Source organism: Cryptomeria japonica, chromosome 8 (genome assembly GCF_030272615.1).
Source record: "Cryptomeria japonica chromosome 8, Sugi_1.0, whole genome shotgun sequence".
In the NCBI taxonomy this organism is placed as follows: domain Eukaryota; kingdom Viridiplantae; phylum Streptophyta; class Pinopsida; order Cupressales; family Cupressaceae; genus Cryptomeria; species Cryptomeria japonica.
In genome coordinates, this window is record NC_081412.1 from 725,570,851 (window position 1) to 725,593,786 (window position 22,936).

Genomic DNA, 22,936 nt, shown 5'->3' on the forward strand with positions numbered 1-22,936 from the left:
TCTGCAAATTGAGCAAAATACCTAAATTTGAATTAAGAGAAACATGAAAAAATTGGTCAAAACTTAAGAGGGTACTTTAAGGTGGTATCAGAGCTATTTTTCCTGCTAACTCGAGTTTCCTATGAGCAAAAGAGAATGAAGATACTTTTACAGAGAACAAAGAAAAGAAAACTCAGTGGCAGCCCTTTCAAGTTCTTGAGGGAGAAATTATTTCAGGTATTCTTGGTTTACATCAGGTTTTGCCCACAAGCAATGGAACAGGTGAGATTAACCCGATATTTGGTGGTGAACAAGGTGAAGTGAACATGGGTGAGAGAGATTGAGAGCATAGAGAACCAAGAGAGGATCCTAGCACAAGGGACATTCTCAATTCATTGGCTGGTGGACAACGTGATACAGATTACCACATTGCTCAGTTGATAGATATGTGGGACCATCGTATTTTGGACAACAACAATAACAATATCATTGGTGGGGAAACAATGGTTGAAATAATGGCCAAGGAGACAACTTAGTAAATAACGGAACTACAAATTAGTATATTGGAGTAGTGAACTTAATACCTCTCATGCCCAACTGTCCTCCAAGGATCTAATGACAAGTTGATAATGAACCTACACAAAATGAATTGTAGGATCAAATCTTGTAGGATTGGAGGGATGTAGGTGCAGGTTTTCACGTTGAGATATCTTTCTGGGACTATATGGACCTCAAAATGAAGCATAGACCTCATATGGGTGGAAGATCTGACAATAATGACTTACAGACAAAGGTTGGCAAACTAACCATCCGTTACTGTGATGGGCTTGGAAAGACAATAGTGAGAGCATGGGTGCAAAAACTGGATACTACATATTTTCAGCTTAACCTCATGCTAGAAGATGTGGTGATTAGATATTCTACTATTCACTTGGACGGTATTGCTTATGAATGGTGGCATCGTGTAATGATTACTCTTGGACATGGCCAAAATAATTCTTATGCAGAGTTCATTGAGAGGCTGATTGATAGATTCGATGACTGAGAACTTCATTTTAAGGAGTTGGCCCAGTTGAAACAAGGGGGTTCAGTGGACACCTACATTGTTGATTTCCAAAGATTATCATTTTTGGTTACTGATATATCAGAAATAAGGTTGATTGGATGGATTGGCAGACCCTTTGAGAGGATGGATAAAAGCTCTCAGTCTAAACACTTTGCAGGAAGCCATTAAGAAGGCTAGAGACATGGAATCGTCAGTTGCTAAGACAAATTTCAGTCTAAAGGATCCACAACACAAAAGGATAAGGGTAAAATGCTTTTTCACAAGGAGTGGCTTATGAAAGACAAACTAGATGATGAGGTTCGTAATGAGTTGTGCAAAAAGGAAATATGTTTTGGTTATAACAAACCTTGGGAACCAGGTCACAGGTGTCTAGGAGAAGGCAAGATGCATTATATTGACATGGTTTCTAACAGTGAGGAAGAAGATAAGTCAGAACATATAGGACAACAAGCACAATGATTCAGATGTTGAGCAGTTGAGGGATGACGATCAGTCACCTAAGGAGGTGAAGGGTGGAACCTAGGTTACTGGGTTCACCTCTGGGCCCCCCTGGTATGGGTCCCGGTTTGACCGGGTCTGGTTCGAACTGGGTTCGACCAGGGTTCGAAAAACCCAAAGTAACCTGGGGTCGGACCCAGTCGAACCCAGGCGGTTGGGTGGCCCGTAAAGTCAAAAAGTAATGCAATTTTTTTTTTTTTTCAATTCCGCCTTGTAAAAAGTGAAATTTATAACCTAAAATTGACTTCTAAAACATTTTATTGACTCATTTCACCTCATTTGTGTTGCTATGATTACAAGTTTATGTTTGTTTTGTTGTTTATATGATGCTATGTGACATACAAATTTTAATTCATGCTTATAGGCTTCACAAATATCAAAAAATATATATATATATAAAATTTACATGTTTTTGTAGTAACGAACCCAAACGAACCCAAACCCCTTTTCAAAATTTTGCCGTACCGGCATACCGGGTTCTTCGAACCCGAACTGGTGCCCAAACCCGAACCGGAAAACTTAGGGTGGAAGTATCACCACTTTATTTGGTACAACTAGATTCAACTCTTTTAGAGTGCATGGAGTCTTGCAAGAACAACGAGTGACAATTGACAATGGGGCCACTCACAATTTCACAAATTCTGAATTGGTAGCTAAGAGGGGTATTCAGACTGAGAATTTTGAGGGATTTTCATGTAATGTCATGGTAGCAGATGGATTCAATATTGTATGTTTACAACAGGTTCCTTAGTTGAGCATTACACTGGGCAATTAATATTGTTATTCATGATTTTTATGTGGAGTTAGGGGATACAAATGCTATCTTGGGCATACAGTGATTACATTTCCTAGGGAAATACTCTCAAAATTTTTAGACCATGGAGCTTGAATTCGGAGTTGATGGCAAGAAGGTTCTATTGAGGGGTATGTCCAATGGTGCTCCCAAGATCGTTTCAACAAAAATAATGGAGAGCATTTTCAGAAATGGTGACCTAGAATGGGCAGCCTACTGTATGATCTCCACTAAGGCCTCAAGAGACAACAATAAGCATTATCATACAAACATTTAGGCAGTTTTGGACAAACACAGTTTGGTATTCAATGAGATTCCTCTTGGAAGACCTCCGGATAGAGGATTTGAGCACACTATTGAATTGGAGGAAGGCTCTAAGCCTGTTATTACCACTCCTTAAAGGCACCGTAAGAAGCTTAAGGATGAAATCAAGAAAGCCATGAAATCAAGAAAGGCAGGAGCACCTAGGTGGCCATATGCTTCTTTTTGGCAATCATGAATTGTTTTCAATTTTATGCTGTTTCAAGGTGTAATAAGGTCATGATTGACCATTCTTTATGTAATAAGGTCCTTGAGACCAATTTGTAATGTTTGAGTTCAAGTTATAGTCTTGATTGTCTCAATTTTGTCAAAGTTGTCATTATAGGGTGAAAGTGTGTCAAAGGCATCAAATGAGGTATTTAATCATGTATGAAGGGTATTTGGGCCTATTTGAATGTATTCATAATGGTTTGAAGGCATATAGGTTCTATTTTGGGTCTTGGGTTAAGTTTTGTCAAAAGTTTGCAAAATTGACAAAAGTTGTCAATGCATTTTTATTGCAAAAAAGTGCATTAAGGGTGGTTTACTGTTAGTTGATGTTTAAATGGTGGTTATGGACATTGGAGGGATGTAAAAGACTATAAATATCTCTTTTCCATCGACCCACAGGTCGGCTGGCTAATGTACTGGTGCACAATTAATGAAAATTGAAGTTTTAGCTTGCATTTTTTTTGTGTTTTATCAATGTTGCAGTCCGCTATATTGAATTTTTGTTTGCCTTAATGTATTCATTTACTTAGGAAACCCTTTGAATGTGTTAGACGGGTGAATCCTCTGCAATTTACTTTTGGTTTCATTACGTTATGTTCAGTTTTGCAAAAGTTATATCAAATTTGGTGAAAACAGTCACAAACCCTTGCTAGGGTAACCAGCGACTTGAAATAATGTAATTTTTGGTCATCCCATCATCAAAAACCCATGCCAATGGATGGGATGACCCTTGTAAATGTTTATTTCTGTTTTACTTTTGATGCAAGGTCCCATGATGAGAATGACATGTGCTAAGAGTGACACAAAATCTGATTTTTGTGTCTCAGACCGAAAATGGCAGCAAGTTGGTGATGTGTGGTTTGATATAAGTGCAAGATTGGGCTCCCAGAAGTTGGGTGAAGACTTGGAGAGGTGTAAAGGGTTATGGCCCTTGATTGGTCAAAATATTCACCATTTTTATGACTGTCCTAAAACTGGGTATATTGCTGTCCAAATGAACTAGTGGACTAAGATTTTGAGAATATGATGCAATGGATGGGTTTGGTGAGTAGATGACACTTGGGGAAGGTGTGTGGGAGTCCTTAGTGACCTTTTAAGGTGTTGGAAAGCTTTGGAGAGAGGAAATGACTCAGGTTATTATGCCTGTCCTAAACAAAGTTGTGGCTGCCACAGTAAACCAGTGATATAGCAGCAAGTTCTCTTTATGATCTTTAGGGTGGATGGGAGGGTGAAGAACAGTGAGTTGTCTATGATGAGGAGTCTCTTCAAGGGTGTCATGAAATCCCTTGGGTCGGTGAATACCTATTTATCAATGTGAGTTATGCCTAAGGACGGTTTGGAGTCCTAGTTGGAGATAGGCTTGTGTGAGTAGGTGTTTTAGGGTTTGGTGTGGTCAAGTTGTTGGGGAGTTCCAAATTGGCCTTGGGCAGGTTAAATGAGCCCAGTCTAAGCTATTTCCATGATTGGAAAAGGGTTGGAAAGCATGGAGTCACTTTTGGGGTGTTGAAGCCTATCGAGCACTTGTTAGCCTTGTGAGGGCTCCTGTGGGTTTGTGAAGAGTAATCACCTATTTGAGTAGGTGAGTTGGGAGAAAGATCTCCCCTAGTTGTGTGAGTTGGATGCTCTGCATCAGAAAGCCATTAAGGAGTTGTTGGACATGAGTCACATTAGACCCAACTCGAGACCCTTTGCTTCTTCTATCATCTTGGTGAAGAAGTTGGACGGGACCATCAGGATGTGCATTGACTACCATGCTTAAACAAGAAAACAATTAAAAACAAATACTTTATTCCTAGGATTGATGAGCTTTTAGATAAGTTGCACGGCGCTGTTTATTTTTTGAAGATTGATGTTAGATCCAAGTATCATCAAATTAGAATGAGGGAGCAAGATATTCACAAGGCAACTTTTTCGGTGTTACTATGGGCATTGTGAGTTTTTGGTCATGCCCTTTGGGTTGACCAATGCTCCCTCTACTTTCTAGTCTTGCATGAATCACTTCTTTGATTCTTTAACAAACAATTGCAAAAGTTCTTGCCAGTATTCTTTGATGATATACTTATCTATTGTAAGACATTGGAGGAGCATTTGGAACATTTGGATGACGTATTGGGTATCATGGAGGCATAATCGCTATATGCAAAGGCTTCAAAATGTGAATTTCGAATGATAGAGATTCTTTCATTGGGTCATATAATCAGTTCTCAAGGAGTTCATGTACATTAGGAGAAGATTCAGGCGATCATTGATTGGCCACCTCCAATGACACAAAGTAATGGGGTTTCTTTGGGCTATGCAGTTATCATAGGAGGTTTGTCAAGGGTTTTCACTGCGACGAGCACCTCTAACAAATCTCATCAATAAAGGAGCTTTTAGATGAACAAATGAGGCTTAGTAGGCATTTGATAGACTCAAGGAGGTGATGAGCACTTGTATGGTTTTAGCCTTACCGGTTTTTACTCAGGCCTTTATGCTGGAATGTGATGCTTTGGGTGAGGGGATTGGAGCTGGTCTAGTGCATAACAGAGACATTGCATCTGAGAGCCAAAATCTCAGGGATACTAGGAGGATCTATTCCATCTACAACAAGCAAATGCTCACCATCATGCATGTGTTGACAAAATTTAGACAGTACTTAGTAGGTGGGAAATTTGTGGTCAGGAGTCATCATAACAGCTTGAAATACTTTTTGGAGTAAAAAGATTTAATGAGAGGCAGCATAAGTGGGTCAGCAAGGTACATGCATATGAATTGACATAATAGATTAGATAATTTAAGCTGTTAGAATAGTTTGTTTTGTTCTTTTTTAGTGTCTCAAAATTGAGTTGTGGTACTTTGGGATCATATTTGTATTTCATTTGGAGAGGAATGAATCAAGATCAAGAGGTTTTTGATATATCTTTAGTACTGGAATTTGCATGGCTCTGTATACTCGATCTGCACATGAAATATGGTGATTGTGTGTTACTTGCCTTATTGGTTGATTCATCTATTGAAGATTGCATCAGCTTGGGCTTTTCATTGTGTGGAAACTAGTTGAGTCAATATTGGTTTCCTAGCTGATTTGCTAGGTTAATTGAATCAAATACTATCCTCAGATTAATGCAGGCTCATTCTAAACCTTCTCTTTCCCCCTTTGATTTCCTTTGAAATCTGTTAGATGTAGAAGTAGTTCACAGTTTTCATTCTCAAGTTAGCATTGTTGTTTTTTGTAGGATTGTATTTGATACTAAATTGTATGTGATATTTGGCTTGCAAGCCTTTGTTATTAAGACGTTGATGGAGACATGTTAAGTAATCCTTCATACTGCTTGAAGCAATTCAGCATTGTATTGCAATTTTCTGGTTTCAATGTAGTCACTTGAACGTAACAGCTCTCAACTACCTTTGGGTTACCCAAGCATACCTATCAGTGGCTGTTCATTTCAATTATTTTGTTTTAAATCAGAAGTTAGAACAGATTTTTGCATAAATCCGATTAAGGACATTTTAGTGCTTGTCCTGATAAACAATCTGTTTTGGCTCTTTCAATTTCTTGCTTTCCTTTTCTAGCTGTGCTATCAAAGTTTCCAATGTCGACGTTTAAACTGTTGAGGTAGCAGCAGGGTTGCTTCCTAGCAATCTCTGTCTATTAATGAATTCCTGACTTTTTCTTGCGCTTTTTGTTTTGAGCCTTTGTGTGGATCAGATTTTGATCTTTCAGGTGTGAGTGTAAGGTTTGGGGTCATACTATTCTAGAGGGACAGAGTTGATGGAAATGGAATAGTGATGAGTGTGTTGTATATGGGACTGGGATTGGGGTCAGTGGTTTGCACACTTGGTTTTCAACTGTTTGGTTCTGTGGGGATCTAAAACTGCAACATCAAATTAAGGCGTCTCATATATGGAGCCAAATGACAAAGATGGACTTTTGTTCTGTCTGGGCATGCAGTACTTTTTCTCTTGCAGAAATATTCTGCCTTGTAAATGTTCTTTGTAATGACCGCCTGTGTTAACTCTTGCCTACGCTTGGTGATGTAAGACCCCAAGTGTTTGTGCTTCATCCTATTGCTTAGTTGAGCTTGCCTACAGAGTTTTTTGTATTGCCATTGAGGTGTATGTATGGATTATGTGCTTTGGATTCATATATGTTGATTTTATATGCTTGATCTTTGCAGTGTATTAGCTTCATTGTTTCCACTGTGATATGTGTTTGTGGTTCTATGATTGGGTTTGGTGTAACTTTGGAAGATCCCGCCCCATGCTGTCAATCACTTTACCATATGTTGAAGAGCTTGGAATCTTGAATGGTTGCACAACTTATGCTTGTGAAACTGAATCAGAAGTCAAATTGAGAGTGCCTACAATATTGATGTATCTATTGTAGTACAATCATGTACCCAATGCAATTGTGGTACTTTTTTGATGGTTGTTTATTCTTTGGAGAATATTAGGTTTATTGGGTTTGGTATTTTAGCCCTTTTAAGGGTTTTGAAAGTCAATTCACCTAGGATGGTGATATATTCTATGTTTACTATTTCACCAATCTATGAAAATGAGTCATTAAAAAATATTGTTGGTTTTCCTTTAGGTTGTTAGCCTTAGTGGTACATATCATAGCAGCAAAAATCTTTTGGGGAAAAATTGACAAACTGAAAATAAAAGATTTTTTTCTCCAAAAAATAAAAAAGGTGGGGGAATTAGATTATTAAAAAACCATAAAAAAGAGAAAAACTACTAAATAACATAGAGATATAGAGAGAAAATAAAAATGAGAGTAGAGATCTAGGGTGGTACCCCCTAGCATGGCCGAGGGGCAATGCCTCCAATGGGGTCGAGGGTTAGCCATTTTTCATAATTTGATCACTTTTAACCAAGTATCAAGACTTCTCCAAACCTTTCAAAAAATGCTCGACTTTCACACTTTTAGATTTGACTGTTGTGAGTTTTTATTTCTTTTTTTTTTACTAATACTTATATAATATTAATATAGTAAAGGCAATACGGCTTTCACTTATAATATTAGAAACAAATAAATATAAATCCCATGATTATACTTCGCACGAAATTTATTCAGTGGCAATTAGCCTAAATTTCATGTAGTTAACAATTAATCTAAAAAATGAATATCAACAAATCCCAGTAGTTGTTTCCAAACAAGGTAAAACGACTAAAAACAAACAACAAAGAAAAAGTTGCTAGTGCAAGTATGGCAACGGGTATGGGTTTGGGGCCTTAGGTATGATTTTGGGTTTGTATATATTTTTTTATATATATATATATAACATAAAAAATATGCATAATTTGTAAATACTAAAAATATATAAATATTTATAATTTACAAAAAGATAAAAAAATTTGGAATTTTTTTAAAACACTTATAAATTTATAATTTACGGTGTACATTCTATAATGGGTGTCTGTTGCACTAAATAAAAAATGATATTGGAAACCTTGCATGCAAAGAATTTCTTTTGAAAATTATTGAAAATTGTAATGCACGACTTCAACACATTTTAGATGCAAGGTTAACACATGTAGAGCAGTCACCAGAGTCAACAAATGTTGAACACAAAAAAAAGTGATTCTGTTGGGGCAAAAATTGGCAGTAGTGGCGTCTTGTGATTTTGGCAACTATTTGTGTGTTTTTGGTGATTTCTTCTTTTTTATATATACAATTAGATTCAGGATTACTTTTGTGCATGCCCAAAAGTCTACAGTAAAGGTAATTGACCTTCTGGAAAACAATGGAGTCATTTCATGATTAGGAGTATTTATTTACAAAAATGTCTCAACATTTGTTGGTTTTCCATTTGTTAATCCTTTTCTGTTCCCAAGTACCTTCTCTCTTTGTGATATGATTTCTTTTATGTTCTAAGATTTGATATGTGCAATTTTCCATTCTACCAAATATAATTCTCTTTAGGTTTCTAATCCAAATTGTGTATCACATTGATTTTCTTTCTCTGCTATCCCTCCTATATGGTCAAACATTGTTTCGCAAGTTGTTCTGTCTGATACTAATATCACTCTTTCAAAACTCCTAGCTGAATTTGCTACAACACTCTATCATTGAGATGTGGCAATCTTGGAGACCTGTTGAAACCACAAGGAAATAAATATGATGCAGTGCCAGGTCAGAGAGTCAAATAAAGGATAGTCAAGCCCAGCTGCAAATAGAGGCAATTTAAACAACAAAGGTCTTTTTTATCATCAAATATGAATGTTTACAACATGGCACACAGGCTACAACTTGGCAGAAGGCCGTACATCAGAAATAGCAGAGATCGCAACGATCTTACAATTTGCGATAGATATTGCTGTTCCAGGAGTGAGAGATTGTTACTGTGAATCCCAAGAATGTGTAGTTATACATATCTTGGTCCCTCAATAAGAACTTGTTATGATCTCTCAGGATTAGGGCAACTCTCTTCATTTGGTTCATCATTCCAGATTTGTACTTATCCATTCTATGGGGACCAAAACAAACTTGGATTCTTTGGGACATGCTAGAGCGCCTACTGAGATCCAAGGCTTTAGTTATCAAGGGCCCATGCCATAGTGTGAAGTTAAGCTGCAAAGGTTTGGGTTTGAAAATCAGAACTTAAGAGCAAACAAGTTACTGTCCATATGATGCTCCGCCATACATACAACATGAATCCAAAAGATTGGTCAGTATTCTGATGATAAGGGAAGTCTGTGTCAGTCACAGAAGATGTATCATGATCTAACAGTCACTGCATAGCACAAACTATCGTTTTAGGAGACTGCACTGGGAGAACCTTTATGAATAAGTGCTGCTAGATGCCATGGTAGAATCCCTTTAAGCTACTGCATAAGCATTTACAGACTCTCAGAACCTTACAATTAAAAGTGCAAAAACTAACTCAAGACACACTGTGAGAACCTACAAAACAGAGCAAAACAAAGAAAAGAAAGTACAACACTTTTGGTTGACACAGTATTGCTGGTTGGTTGGGATGCTCCTACATCAGGATGCATGATATTTGAAAGAGGCCTAAAATTCATAGAATACTAATTAATCAAAGCACAAGCCCTTACCATATTGCTGTGAAGCTTATGAAATCTGGTCAATATTTGGGAACATTTGTAGATTGGGAAAAATCTATTCTGCTTCTGGATTTTTTACTTGGTGTTGAAGACGTTAAGCTGCAGTTTGGAGCTCACCTGGTCTGTAAGCTAGCACGAGATAGAAGAAAACCTTTTGAATTTTGTAGAAGCTGTGAAGGAAGAATGGTAGCCAAATCTGTTAGCCCCTGGCTTCCTGTAAACACTAGCATATAATCCAACATTGGAAGGGACTTTTCTGCATTTAGGAGTGCTATTCAACAAGAGATGTTGGTTTTCAATTTCTGATACTAGATGCTTTAGTACATGATTGACAAAGAAAATGAAATTGGAATACTTTGAGGCACCACGTAGAATGACAGAGCAGAAGTCTAATCATCATAATTGATACATTGGTTATGTTCTATTGATGATATTTTATATGCTTATCAGGCCTTCTGTAAAGCACATGGTCACTACTACTTTTTTGAAATGAGAAAGGTAGAATCTCTCTGAGTTCTTGATGCTGATGCATCCATCGATGGTGTAAGTATTTTTTATCTTTGTTTTGGAGCTGATTTTACTATCATCATTGTTTAGAACTAGTTAAATACATTCTATATTTTAGCCGTAGCAGGACCAATCTGTATATTATGACATTTTCTTGTAAAAAAATTAAATTGTTTCAACAAAACATACTACCATGATTGATAATTTTGCTAAAGTCGGTATTTTCAGAGCATCTTTTTGAGAGGCTGTCAGGTTATGCATATGTGATTGAGAATGTACAAGAGATTATGTTTCTATTCAATTAGGTTTGGGTTTTAACTTTTCATACAATTTTCTCTTCAGAACTATTATCTTTCTCTACAGTGTTGTGGTTCCCAGGTCCACTAAGTGGATCTTTCTAGTGAAGGGAAAACCGGCAATCATATGTTACTTCACAGAAGATACATGCAATCGCAACGCTAGTGACAGTGACACCATCACATAGGATGAGTAATGTATATTATATTTATTATTAACACACATCTACATGAATAAGCAATAACTGAAGTGGATGTAGGTGATGCTGGCATTGGGATGTATTCTGGATAGTTTATATATTATGCTCCATATTGCAAGCTTCCACAATAAAGAGGTAAATGAATTGGGGCCTCCATATAGTTTGGAAGTTCTCTACACAAAAGACAAAGAATGATTATTGACAGAACCACTTGCCATGCCCCATTTACACAATTATCTTGCTTAATATGTCACATCATTTGTATTTAACAGTACATGAATACATAATTCTATGGATATTGGCATCATGATTGTTGTTACCATGTACTTCATGGAGCTTGCAACATAACGCATTTCCTCCCACAAAGTAGAAAAGTCGATTAAAAGATTGATAAAGTACATAGTATGAGACATAATTGTTGAAGCTAGCACAGTAATTGGTATGTTGCTTATTCTATATTTTAGAAGGGGTTAATTCTGTTGCATGTTGTCTGAGCCGTTTTTTATTTTACTAAATAATACTATTCACAAAGCTCAGTATAATTTTATCCAACAAGTTTGAGATTTTTTCGAACTTGTCTTCTGAATGTTGTTTCGGTCTTTTTGTTTGTGCTTAAGCTGTTGGTATTAGATGAACAGTATGCTTTACTTTGCATATGAACTGACATACGCTTTTTGATTATGTTACAGCTACAGCCTTGCTATTGATTTCCAGCAAATGGTGATTGATGCATTGGAAAATCATGGTCCTAGTGCCAAAAGTAAGTTGAAACAAGCACAACGGCGTCTAGCAGACCTGGAAAGACAGACTGAAGAACCCCTGGGGAAGCCACTCAAGAATGAAATACCAGATCACAATGTTACTGGAAACCAATCATCCGAGTCAGATGTGAGTGAGGATGAAATTGAGACCAGTGAGGATGAAATTGAGTCCAGTGAGGATTTGGAGGACCATAGCCCTATTTCCCTCAATGAGCTGAAAGAATTGCAAGGCCTTCTAGCAGAACTGGCAGAGCTAGAAGGCTGGGATCAAAAACCTGCAGGAAAGTCAATTAAGAATGATACACCAGATCATAAAATTACTGAGGCATTGAAAGACCATGGTTCTTTTAGCATGAATGAGTTTAAAGAATTGCAAGGCCTTCTAGCAGAGTTAATAGATCTTGAAAGTCCAGCTCAAAATCCCGCAGGAAACCTGCTCAAGAATGATATACCAGATTATAATGTTATTGGAAAGCATTCAACTGAGAAAAATGTGAGAAAGAATGAAAAATGTGAGAAAGCATTCAGTAAAGAGGCATTGAGAGACCATGTTCCTCTTTCTGTCAACGAGCTGAAAGAATTTCAAGGTCTTGTAGCAGAGCTAAGAAGACAGGCTAGAAAACGTGTTGGAAGTTCAATCAGGACTGATATGCCAGATCATGATATCAGTGGAAAACGATCAACTGAGAAGATTAGCAAGATGGAAATTGAGAAAACTGGTAGTATTCGTGGAAAACTATTAGCCAAGAAAAATTCAAGAAAGAATGAAATTGAGAATGCTGATAGCATTAGACGAAAACTCCTGAATAATTTAACTCAGAAAAATGCAAGTAAAAATGAAATTCAAGACTCTGATACTGTTAGCAGAAAATGAAACATTAATTTAACCAAGAAAATGTAAGGGGCAATGGATGAAGATACTGGTGTCCCAATCACCAAGAGTTGAATGCTGATTTGAAAATTAGTTTTGTGTGTGGCATTTCTGTATCAAGCTAATATTTGTTTTGAAATGGTAAGAGTTTTATTGATGCCATGGCAGTGAATGTAGAAATTTTGTAACTTCTAAGGTCTGAACCAATCACAGTTAGTAAAGTTAGGTAATTTTCACCATTCCTTTTCCACTTGGTGGAGGGGTCAAGTGATTCCTTTCTCAGTTTGGTGGAGGTGTGTACTGTTCCCTTCCCCAGTTGGAAGATGTGTCAAGTGACATTCTTCCATGTATTTGTAAAGGTGTTACGTAATTAATAGGCAAGGACCAGTACGTTGGCTTCATGTTTGTCCCATTGTAAGTAGGTACTAGAAGCAACATGTTGATTGAGTTTTACTGCAGGTTTGAGTACAAGGCAGGGTTAATCTTCGATAAGGAGAAATTTTGTTAAACTTATTTAGTGTGAACTGTGAACTATGTGTGCTGATCTTTTGGAAATCATCTTCTAAGATGCATCATTCTCATTGCACCATGACTAGAGAATTTGCGTCTAGATTATTTTGAAAACACAATTTTCAATGTGGTGGTGTGTGGCTTGGATTTGTGGTCGGGGCACCATCTGATTCTTGGATATCCATGACATAGATGCACTGCAACGGAAGGACTATTTTGTCTAAGGTCTAGAAAACGTATTCCTAATTTTGGCTTTTCTTGCTATTCATCTATTGGAGAGATCAAAACAATATAGAATGGTTTTTAAACATTATATTTATTATTAATAACTAACCAGTGAATGTAGTGAAGATTGATACAGTTGCAAACACAAAAGTAGGAATATTTGAAAGGCTGAATCTTTGGATCTGGCTTTCATTGTACTCATCTATTCTGAAAATTTCATTTCAAGTGCATTTGCTTCTACGTCTGACAACGAAGATATTTGTGTCTATTAATTATCTGTGATACCAGGTTTGCCTGTCCGAAGGCTCTAGCCTGGACTGTGTACACGTGGGTCCTGGTTCGCTTTGGGTGTGACCAGGGTTCACCCCATGGGCCTTGGGGTTAACCCTGGCTACACCCAGACGAACCCAGGCACGAACCCAATTGACATTTGCACAGGGGAACTGAACAATGCAATGATAAAACAAATAAACCCTGCAAAATCATTCATGACTTGAGCAAGGTCTGAAGACAGAATCAATTTCCAAACAATGGACAAGTTCCTAGCCTAGGGTAGGGTATAATTTTCACCCAGATACGACACAGATGCTAGCATGCGTACCAATGGAGGGGGGTGGTGTATCTGGTAACTGTGACACTAAAACATCTTTGAGATTTTCCTCAAAACTATTTCAAATAAAAAATTGAACCTTACCGAAAAAAATTGTGCAACCTATATATGGTGTTGTATAAAATGACTCTGCATATTGTGGGACCCAGTCAATGAAATCCACAGCAAAAAAAGATTTGTAATTTTGTATATTTCTTTAAATTTTTGCATATAACACTAACACACAGGCATGCACACGCAGGCACACACACACACGCGCGGACAAACTCTAAAGGCCAATTTTTTTTTGCCCGAACCCACAAACTGGGTTCACGTCCTCAAACCTGATCCTGACCCCGAACCGGTAACTTAGTTAATTATAGATATATGACTTGTGAAGCAAAATTTCTTTGCTGGCCACACAGTTGTGTCTCTCCTGAAGATTGAATTTCACTGTGTAGTTTCTCCAATGTGATCCAATCATAAAGAAACTCATTAAGGAAACAAAATCCTTAGGTACTAGTCAAACATTCCGAAAGATGCACATGTACAACACATATATTGTGCATCTAATGTTGTGTATTTCTTTTAGTGAGTCAAAATTGATTAACAAGAGTTCGCTGAAGCCACTGATAAGTATGCACTGCATTTTTGAGCTTTGCAATGATCAATTACAGAGCCACTTTTGCTTTGGTTCTTGAATACATTATTGTAATGGTGCAAAAGTGACTTTGCAAAGGGAAAAAATATGTTCCCTTCAGAGCAAATTTCACAACATACATTTAGATATCTTCAACTCCAACTAGTGAAACTAGTGAAGATATCTAATTACAATTAAAGAAAATGTAGATTCTGATTATAGAAATGGAAAGTTTAGATGATAGGGAGTTTTTGGGCCAAATTTGAGTGTCTCGGCCAAGGATGCTAGTGCGACAGACGTTTGCACGATGCACTGTAGTTTGTATAGACAAAATAGGAAACTCAAAAAATGGCAAAAAAGCTAACTCTATGTTTTGATTAACCCGCAAAACCCATAAGTTAGAAATGTAGTAGCAAATACTAGATGATAAGTACAAATAAAAATCAATAGAAATTAGATAAATAAAACATAAACAAAACCTCGTGTGTTTGAATGCTTCTAATAAACTTGCAGACAAGAAGGTGAAAAATGTTTGGGGTTGTTTGGAGACTTGCCTTAGTCAAGTCCCCGTTTTGGTGTTTCCAACTCCACAACAGCTAGATAGATAGATAGATAAAAATGTAAATAGAAAAGATAAATGATTTGACAAAGAAGGTATGTGATAAATCCCCAATATGCTCAAAGACAAGATAAATAGATAGATGTTAACAGCAAGGCTTGAGAAAACCAAAAGAGATGCAAAAGACTGTTGTAGCGAGCTGGAGATTATTGTTGCAAATGAGAGAGCAAGAGAAAGTTGTGAGAGCCAAGAGAACATTAGAGATTGCTAAAAGAACCAAGAGAGCTTGCATGAATGAAAGAGAGATTTAAAAGTGAGAGAATAAGAGGAAAAACAAAGGGTTGTCGATTTGTTTTGGAAGATTCTAAGTCGTTTCCACCAACCTGGGTAGGTGACAAATGTTAAAATGCTTAGAATTGACATTTGAACATTAAGCCGTTGTGGGGTGTTTGCATGACGCATGTATGTTTGTGTGGCACGCTAGTGTCCAAACAAATCACCCTAATAAATGGCGAGTGGCAAGAGAAACATGTGGTTAACACAAAAGCGATGTTGAAAGGCAACTGTTGAAAAAGTGTCCTGAGCATCTTGTTGTGACCATTTCACACATTGCCCATTAGAATGGGGAACCCCTCTTTTTGCCTTAGGGTTTTGTTTTCTCTTTGCTTTTATGGTTTTGAGTGAGTGAGTAGTCTGCCTGGGCTGGCTAGATTAGGGCTAAACCTTGGAAGCTCGTTTAGAGTTTCTTTCAAGCTAAGTCTAGTCTTGTTTGGGAAGTTGTTAGTCGTCTGCCTGAAGCCTCAAGATCGCCAGAATGAAACATGCCTTTCAGGGGAGTCAAGTTGGTTAGCTCAGGGGCAGGGTGAATAGGTCTCATGTCAGGTTAGGTCTAGATTGAAAGAGGGTTTTGCTTGTCAGGGTCCTGTTTGTTTACCTATCTAAGTCAGTTGAGCCGAGCTAGTGAGGATAAGGAATTGGGTTGATCAAGTTAGATGAAGGATGAAACAAATTAAGGTAATATCTAGCCTGGAAATGTCAAATTCGCTCCTGACCCTTCCAAAGGGTCCAAGGCGAAAATCATTGTAAACCTCTTTTCTCCTCATTTTTTGACTAAGTGATGATTTCTAAAAGGCATGATTGGAGGTGAATTGATATATTCTTGCCTGGAGAGGGATTTGATTGATTTTGAAGAGCAAGATGATGCCAGAAAGAGGATTTTCGCTCCTGACCCTTCCAAAGGGTCTAGAGCGAATTTCATTCTAAACACAATTTCTTGCTTTGAGAAGACTTGTAATCCTGTTCCTAGCCTAGAAAATGATCTAACTTTGCCTTGTGAGATGGTTTCAAACTTGAAAATTGAGCAATTTGGCTTGGAATGGAGATTTTGCCCCTGACCCTTCCAAAGGGTCCAGGGCGAAAATTTTATTTGAGCTTATTTTTCACTGACTTTGGCTAAATTGTTATGTGCAGGGTATCTTGGGGGAAAGATTCGACATCATTTGATACATTTGAAGATTTGGAAGCATGCAAAATGAAGATTTTTGGACAAGAAAGGTGAATTTCGCTCCTGACCCTTCCAAAGGGTCCAGAGCGAAATTCTCAATAGCTCCCATGTTGCAATGAAAAAGGTCAAGTTTTGGGCATGAGTGAAACAAGAACAACTCCCTTTTGCCTCCTGAAGAAGTTTCAACTTTGAAGAATGAAGGATTTTCCTTAAAACCTAATTTTCGCTCCTGACCCTTCCAGAGGGTCCAGGGCGAAAATCTTTATAGGAGACATTTATTGCCTTGTTTGATCAAATTGAGGAGCCTAAGGCATCATGAAAGGAAGAATGAGCAGGATGAAACCCTTAGGTATGTTTGGAAGTCATGAAGAAATGAAGGATTTTGCCCAAAAGAGGGAATTTGCTCTTGACCCTTCCAAAGGGTCCAGGGCGAAAATTTTCAAATCCTTCTATTTCTCTTGCAAAAATCTAGTCAAGCTTGGCATGGATGAAGGAGGAGTAGTGTCTTTTTTTGAGAGGTAAAATCAACTTGAAAGGTGAAGGAATTGAGCCTAAATTGAGGAATTCGCTCCTGACCCTTCCAGAGGGTCCAGGGCGAAAAACTTTATAGGAGGCATTTCTTGCTCAACTTGACCAAATTTTTGATGCCCAAAGCATGTTGAAAAGAGGAATGGACATGATCTTGCTTTGAGAAGTGTTCGATAGCATTGAGTGATGGAGATTTTAGCCAAGAAAGGCAATTTCGCTCCTGAGCCTTCCAAAGGGTCCAGAGTGAAATTCCTTATAAACTCATTTTTAACCTTTCTTGGGCATGAAAACCTTGTTCTTAAGGCAATAAAAGATGAAATCCCACTAAACAAAGAAGTTTTAAGGTGAAAAGATGAAGATTTTTGGTCAAGATTGCAAATTTCGCTCCTGACCCTTCCAGAGGGTCCAGAGTGAATTTCCTCAAGATCATCTTTTGCTATCAAATTTTGCTAAGCCAAGCATGGGATAAGGTCAAACACTGAAAGAATTGCCCCTGGGAGTGAATTGAGATTGCAAGAAATCATCAAAAAGTGAAGGAATTGAGCCAAATGGTGAATTTCGCTCCTGACCCTTCCAGAGGGTCCAAAGCGAAATCCTTAAAAGCACCTATTTCCTTGCAAGGTCAAAGAAACTTCTTAGTTTTTATGGCTTGGATGGGTGTGAGGAAGAGTGTTTTTTGCCTTTTGAAGATGATTGAGGTTGAAAAGATGAAGCAATTGAGCCTAGAAGAGATTTTCGCTCCTGACCCTTCCAGAGGGTCTAAAGCGAAAATCCTCAAAGTCATCCTTTCTTCCAAATTTTGGAATAAACCAAGCTTAGACATGGGAGTGAGAAGGCATTTGGATTGCCTTAGAGTGGAAATGGATTGCCGTGAATGCAAGTTTTGAAGCTAGGAGAGAATTTCGCTCTTGACCCTTCCAGAGGGTCCAGGGCGAAATTTCTAAATTCTCCCTTTTTCTTGCAAATTTAAGACAAGATTTCGCTTTTCAGGACTTAAAGGGGAGTAAGGCATGATGTTCTATGCCTTAGAAGTGATTGGAGTTAAAAAGCATGAAGGAATAAGCCTAAAACTCAAAATTCGCTCCTGACCCTTCGAGAGGGTCCAGGGCAAAAATCATAAAATCAACATATTCCTTTCAAGTTTGTGCTAAGGCAAGGATACACCAAGGTGGAAATGACCTTTAAGAACATTGACGAGTAATTGTTTGTTTCAAAAGTTGATGATTCTAGGTCAGAGAGGGAAAATCGCTCCTGACCCTTCCAGAGGGTCCAGGGCGAAAATCTAAAAAAACCCCTATTTTACCTTGAAAAAACAAACCAAGCATGCATGAAGTGAATGAAGAGGATCATTGCCTAACCTTGTGAGGTGGATTGGAGTTAAAATGATGAAGGAGTAAGCCTAGACAAGAAATCCACAGGGTCCAGGGCGAAAAACCCTAAATCCACCTTTTTCTCCAAGTTTTGAGTGAGACTAAGCCCGGACCTCAGTAAAAGATGCCATTTGGAATGCCTTGGTGAGGTTTTGGACTTATAATAATGAGAATTTTGAGCTCAAGAGAGAATTTCGCTCCTGACCCTTCCAGAGGGTCCAGAGCGAAATTCCCTAAAATGCAATTTTTCCTTCAAAGTTTTGATGAGCTAAACCAGTCATGGAAGGAAATGGACCCTGGAGATTGCCTTGGAGGAGTTTAATGATTAAGCTAAGGTGAATTTTGGCCTAGAATGAAAAAATCGCTCCTGACCCTTCCAGAGGGTCTAGGGCGAAGTCATTAGGAAGCTTCATTAAACCTCAATCAAGACTCCATATTCCTAAAAATTGCGCCAAATTTGCCAAATTCAAGACATTTGGGAGGTTGAATTAAATTCGCATGAATTAAAGCATTTGCAAGTTAATTAATTAATTTTTAGGCCTTGAAATAATTGAAAAATCCACCTTGGAGGCATTGAAATTAATTTTAAAATTTTAAAAAAAATAAAGGTGAGCGCTCAAAACATATTTACTTGCCTTTACAAGCAAATCGGCCTCCTTTTTAGTGGTTTTTATTTTATTTTAAGGCTTATTTGCTAGGTCGGCCTTATGCTAAATTAGGGTGAGCGCCCTATATAAAGAAGGAGTGTTGTTCCAAAATTCAAATCATTCATTCATTACCTCTTATGTGAATTTTGAGCAGATTAAAGGAGCGAATCCCAGTAGGTTGGAGGCTAAATTTCCAGAATTTGCTAAGTGTTGGAGGCTAAATTTCTAGAATTTGCTAAGAGTTGGAGGCTAAATTTCCAGAATTTACTAAGTGTTGGAGGCTAGTGAAGGTGACGTTCTTTTGAAGGTTGATCAAGACATAATTCATCCAAGAAGGCCAAGCAATTCAATCCTCATCCAGCAAAGTCTGATCTTCTTTCTTCATTTTTCAAGGTTCATAGTTAGCATTCAAGGAGAAGGTATGAAGAATCCTTTTGAAGTTTCTATTCAAGGCTTATTTTGATCTCATAGTAATCCTTTGAAAATCTAAGTCTTGTGCAATCTGATTTTCATTCATAATTTGAAAATTCATAATTCTTGAGTTATCATGTTATTTTCAAAATTAATGTTTTGAACTATTCCCTTGGAAGGTCTTAAGTTCTATGCTTTAAGGTATGATGCTTAAAGATTAATCTTAAATTGTTTGTGTAGGCATCAAATGACAACCCCCAAAGCCGGAGGATCTACTAGTCGGCAGGCTCTCATCAAGGAAGATCAGAGGAGCGACGAATTGGAGACCAGGATCGTGTCCAAATGGAGTAATGTCGGAGACACCAACTTAGGAAACTTCAATGTGAAGAAGTTTCGAGAAGCCCCCTACATTGGCAAGCCATCACCTGTTGCAAGGAAGATAATCGAGAGTGGCATCATCAAGGCGGCAGGTTTCCCCCCTACAGTCAAGTGTCTTGAGTTGATGATTGAGTGTGCCCGCCACTATGACTCACAATCAAGGACGATCGTAACCAAGGACGGGAACATCTTAGCCTACCTTTCAGAGGAAGCTATAAGTGAAGCTCTTCATCTTCCGGACCATAAAGACATGATTTACAAAAGCTTAGAAGGAGCAAGGTCGATCTATGAGGATGATCTTGAGTCTTGTTTGAACTTCATCAATAAGAATTGGTTGCTCAAAAGTTGGCCTCGTCTGAACAAGATTCCCAATACACCACATAGGATCGACTTTTAGGAAGAATACAGAGACTTGATAACTTTGCTCAATCAAGTTACAGGTGCTTCTCAAGCCTTCTTCTTCGAAAAGTGGATGTTCTTCTTCATACAAGTGATAGTCCAAGGAAAAGGAATGCTTCATTGGACTAGAATCATTAGCAATTGTCTGGACGTACAGTTGAGAAGGCTAAGACCCACCAAATCATTCCACATGAGCTCATATGTTATATATGCCTTGATCAGGAGTTTCGAGTATGCAGGGCTACCTCACAGAGGAGTGATTGGAAGAGGACCTGAAGAGATAAGAGTTTGTGATTCTTATGTTCATCTGCATCATCCGCCTAGAAGTGACTACAAGTTAGTCAATGACACCTTCACGATGAACATTACCAAGATATTGCAAGGAGGAATTCACAATTGACTGTCTCTGGATGCACAAGAGCTTGTGAAGAAGTATGGCGCATGGTTCATCTAGTTTCAAAAGTTCACATACATCAGAGTTCATGGGTGTCCTTCACCTCCCTACGTGTTGCCAAGATATCCAACAGATAGAATAGTGCTACTTGAGGTGACTAGACAATTGGCAGCTTATGCGAAGGCATCCAGACACAAGCATGGAAATGGGATTCCCGTTCCCATCATACTAGGAAATTCAGTTGAAGTGTGTCCTAATACTCAAGCCGCGGAAGATGCAGAAAAGGAATTATCTTTATACTCATTCACATCCTTTGCCTCGCGTGAGAATTTTGATCCTCATGGTTATATGGAGGAGACAATCGGTAAGAAGTACAAGCATGCATTTCAGGTGGAAGACTTTTGGATGAATCTTCCAAGTGATTTAGAGGTTAAAAGAAAGATGCATTCTAGGCTACCCTTAGATCTCATCAGGAAATGCAAAGTTTATAGAGTAGCCGATCAAGCCTAGGATAATGGTAGATACCTCCAGTCGTCCTATGAGAAAGAGGACAGAGAAGTGAAGATAGATTGGAATGAGCCCGAGGTTTTAGACTTGAGAGCTTTGATGGCTCTCGTTTTATCTTGCACTCGCAGATGGGTGGATGTACATCATCAAAAGTTGAAGGAGCAGAATGCATCAATGACATTTACTTTGGAGGCAAGGCCAGAAGAAGGAGAAGCAAGTGTGAGTGAGAATACTTCTCATTCCAAAGGCTCAAAGAGGAAAGAAGGACCTGAGAAGAAAGAACCTTCCAAGAAGAAGCAGAAAACAAATCCTGATCACCCACCAAGCACATCTTCTAGGCATGAAAAGGAGGCAAGTCAAGGGGAAGATCAGAGGCAGATAGTATATGAAGTTGATGAGTCTATGGAATCCATGGTACAGAATAATAAACAAGAGAAAGGACAGACACCTCAGCATTCATCAAGTCAATCTCCCCAAGTTGATGCTGATGAGCAACACGAAGAAAAGAATGATGATGAAGCATCATCTCCTTTTTGGGAAGATAGACCACTACCTAAAGAAATACAAGTGAGGGAGACAAGATCTGCCATTCCTGATTGGCTGAAAGAGAGACTGACGAGGGTAGTTGTGGTTGAAGAGGAAGAAGATGTGTTTGACTTGGAAAGCCTTATAGGAAATTTTCATGAAGTAATGGAGAAGAAGAAGGCCACAAAGATGTCTAAGGTAATTAGAGATGAGACAGGATCCAAGAAAGTGCAGGTGGCTACACCAGTGGTGGACAAATATGAGGATGAGATTCTTGCAGAAGAATATGACTTAGAAACATTTGAGCTTGGTCCACTTACCTTTGAGCAAGCGATGGAAGAGGCAACTGATTCATTTGAAGCACTTAAAGAGAAACTTAAAGAAGAAATGGAAAAGAATAAGAGGCTTGAGAGGGAGGTCAGTGCTTGGAGGAACTATTTTAGTCATCTTAATCAGCCCTTGAGACGTCAGGATCCAACAGTATCTCCTTTACAAGCACTCCCTCTTGAATCAGTAGGTGAGGCAGAAAGGGTGAAGAGCTTGGTTCAACTTATGAGTTCTTGGATTGATAAATCCCACACGGTAGCCGTTGAATTTGCAACAAGAATGATGAAGACAGTTCATCGAGCTATCTAGGTCCTTGAGATTATCCATAATCTAATGATAACTGTAGCTGCATTCACTCACACTAGAGATGTTATCATTCCAGTGTTACAAGTGATAAGAGAAACACCAAGACAGATTCTGGCACAAGAAAAGATAATGGATGGAGGAACCCATAACCTCCTACAGTGGTCAGCTCTGCTCCAGATGAAGGAGGTTCTTTTTGAAGATGTCAACACCAGATGCAGCCGAGTTGAAGGTATCATTCATCCAATTCAAGATAAGGTGTTTGAGGTGTTGTGTACCATTCTTGACAGGCGGATCGAGATCGAGAAAGATGTGGACATCCAAGAGTTGGAGGATAGAGTCAAGGTCATCTTTTGCAAAGAGGAGAACATCATCACAGATAAGCAACGAGATCAGATGTACACTACTATGTTCCTGATTGAGAAGACCAAAGAACTTGAACCTGGATGGGAGACAACTCTTCTCACTGCTTTTGATCAAGTCCTTCACTTGGAAGAACGAATGAAGAATCTTCCTGAGATTCCCATTGCTGAGATTGAGGGAATTGTGTTCAGATTCATTGAATATG

General features: G+C 38.3%; 1 protein-coding gene across 1 annotated transcript in view; it reads left to right on the forward strand.

Moving 5' to 3' along the window:
- Positions 1 to 12,951, forward strand: part of LOC131046810 (protein KINESIN LIGHT CHAIN-RELATED 1) — a 37,104-nt gene extending 24,153 nt beyond the window's left edge. The window contains exon 2 of the mRNA XM_057980598.2: positions 11,610 to 12,951. Within this exon, the coding sequence (XP_057836581.2) occupies positions 11,610 to 12,555 (946 nt within the window). The 3' untranslated portion in view covers positions 12,556 to 12,951. The remainder of the gene's footprint in view (positions 1 to 11,609) is intronic.
- The last annotated feature ends 9,985 nt before the right edge of the window (positions 12,952 to 22,936 follow it).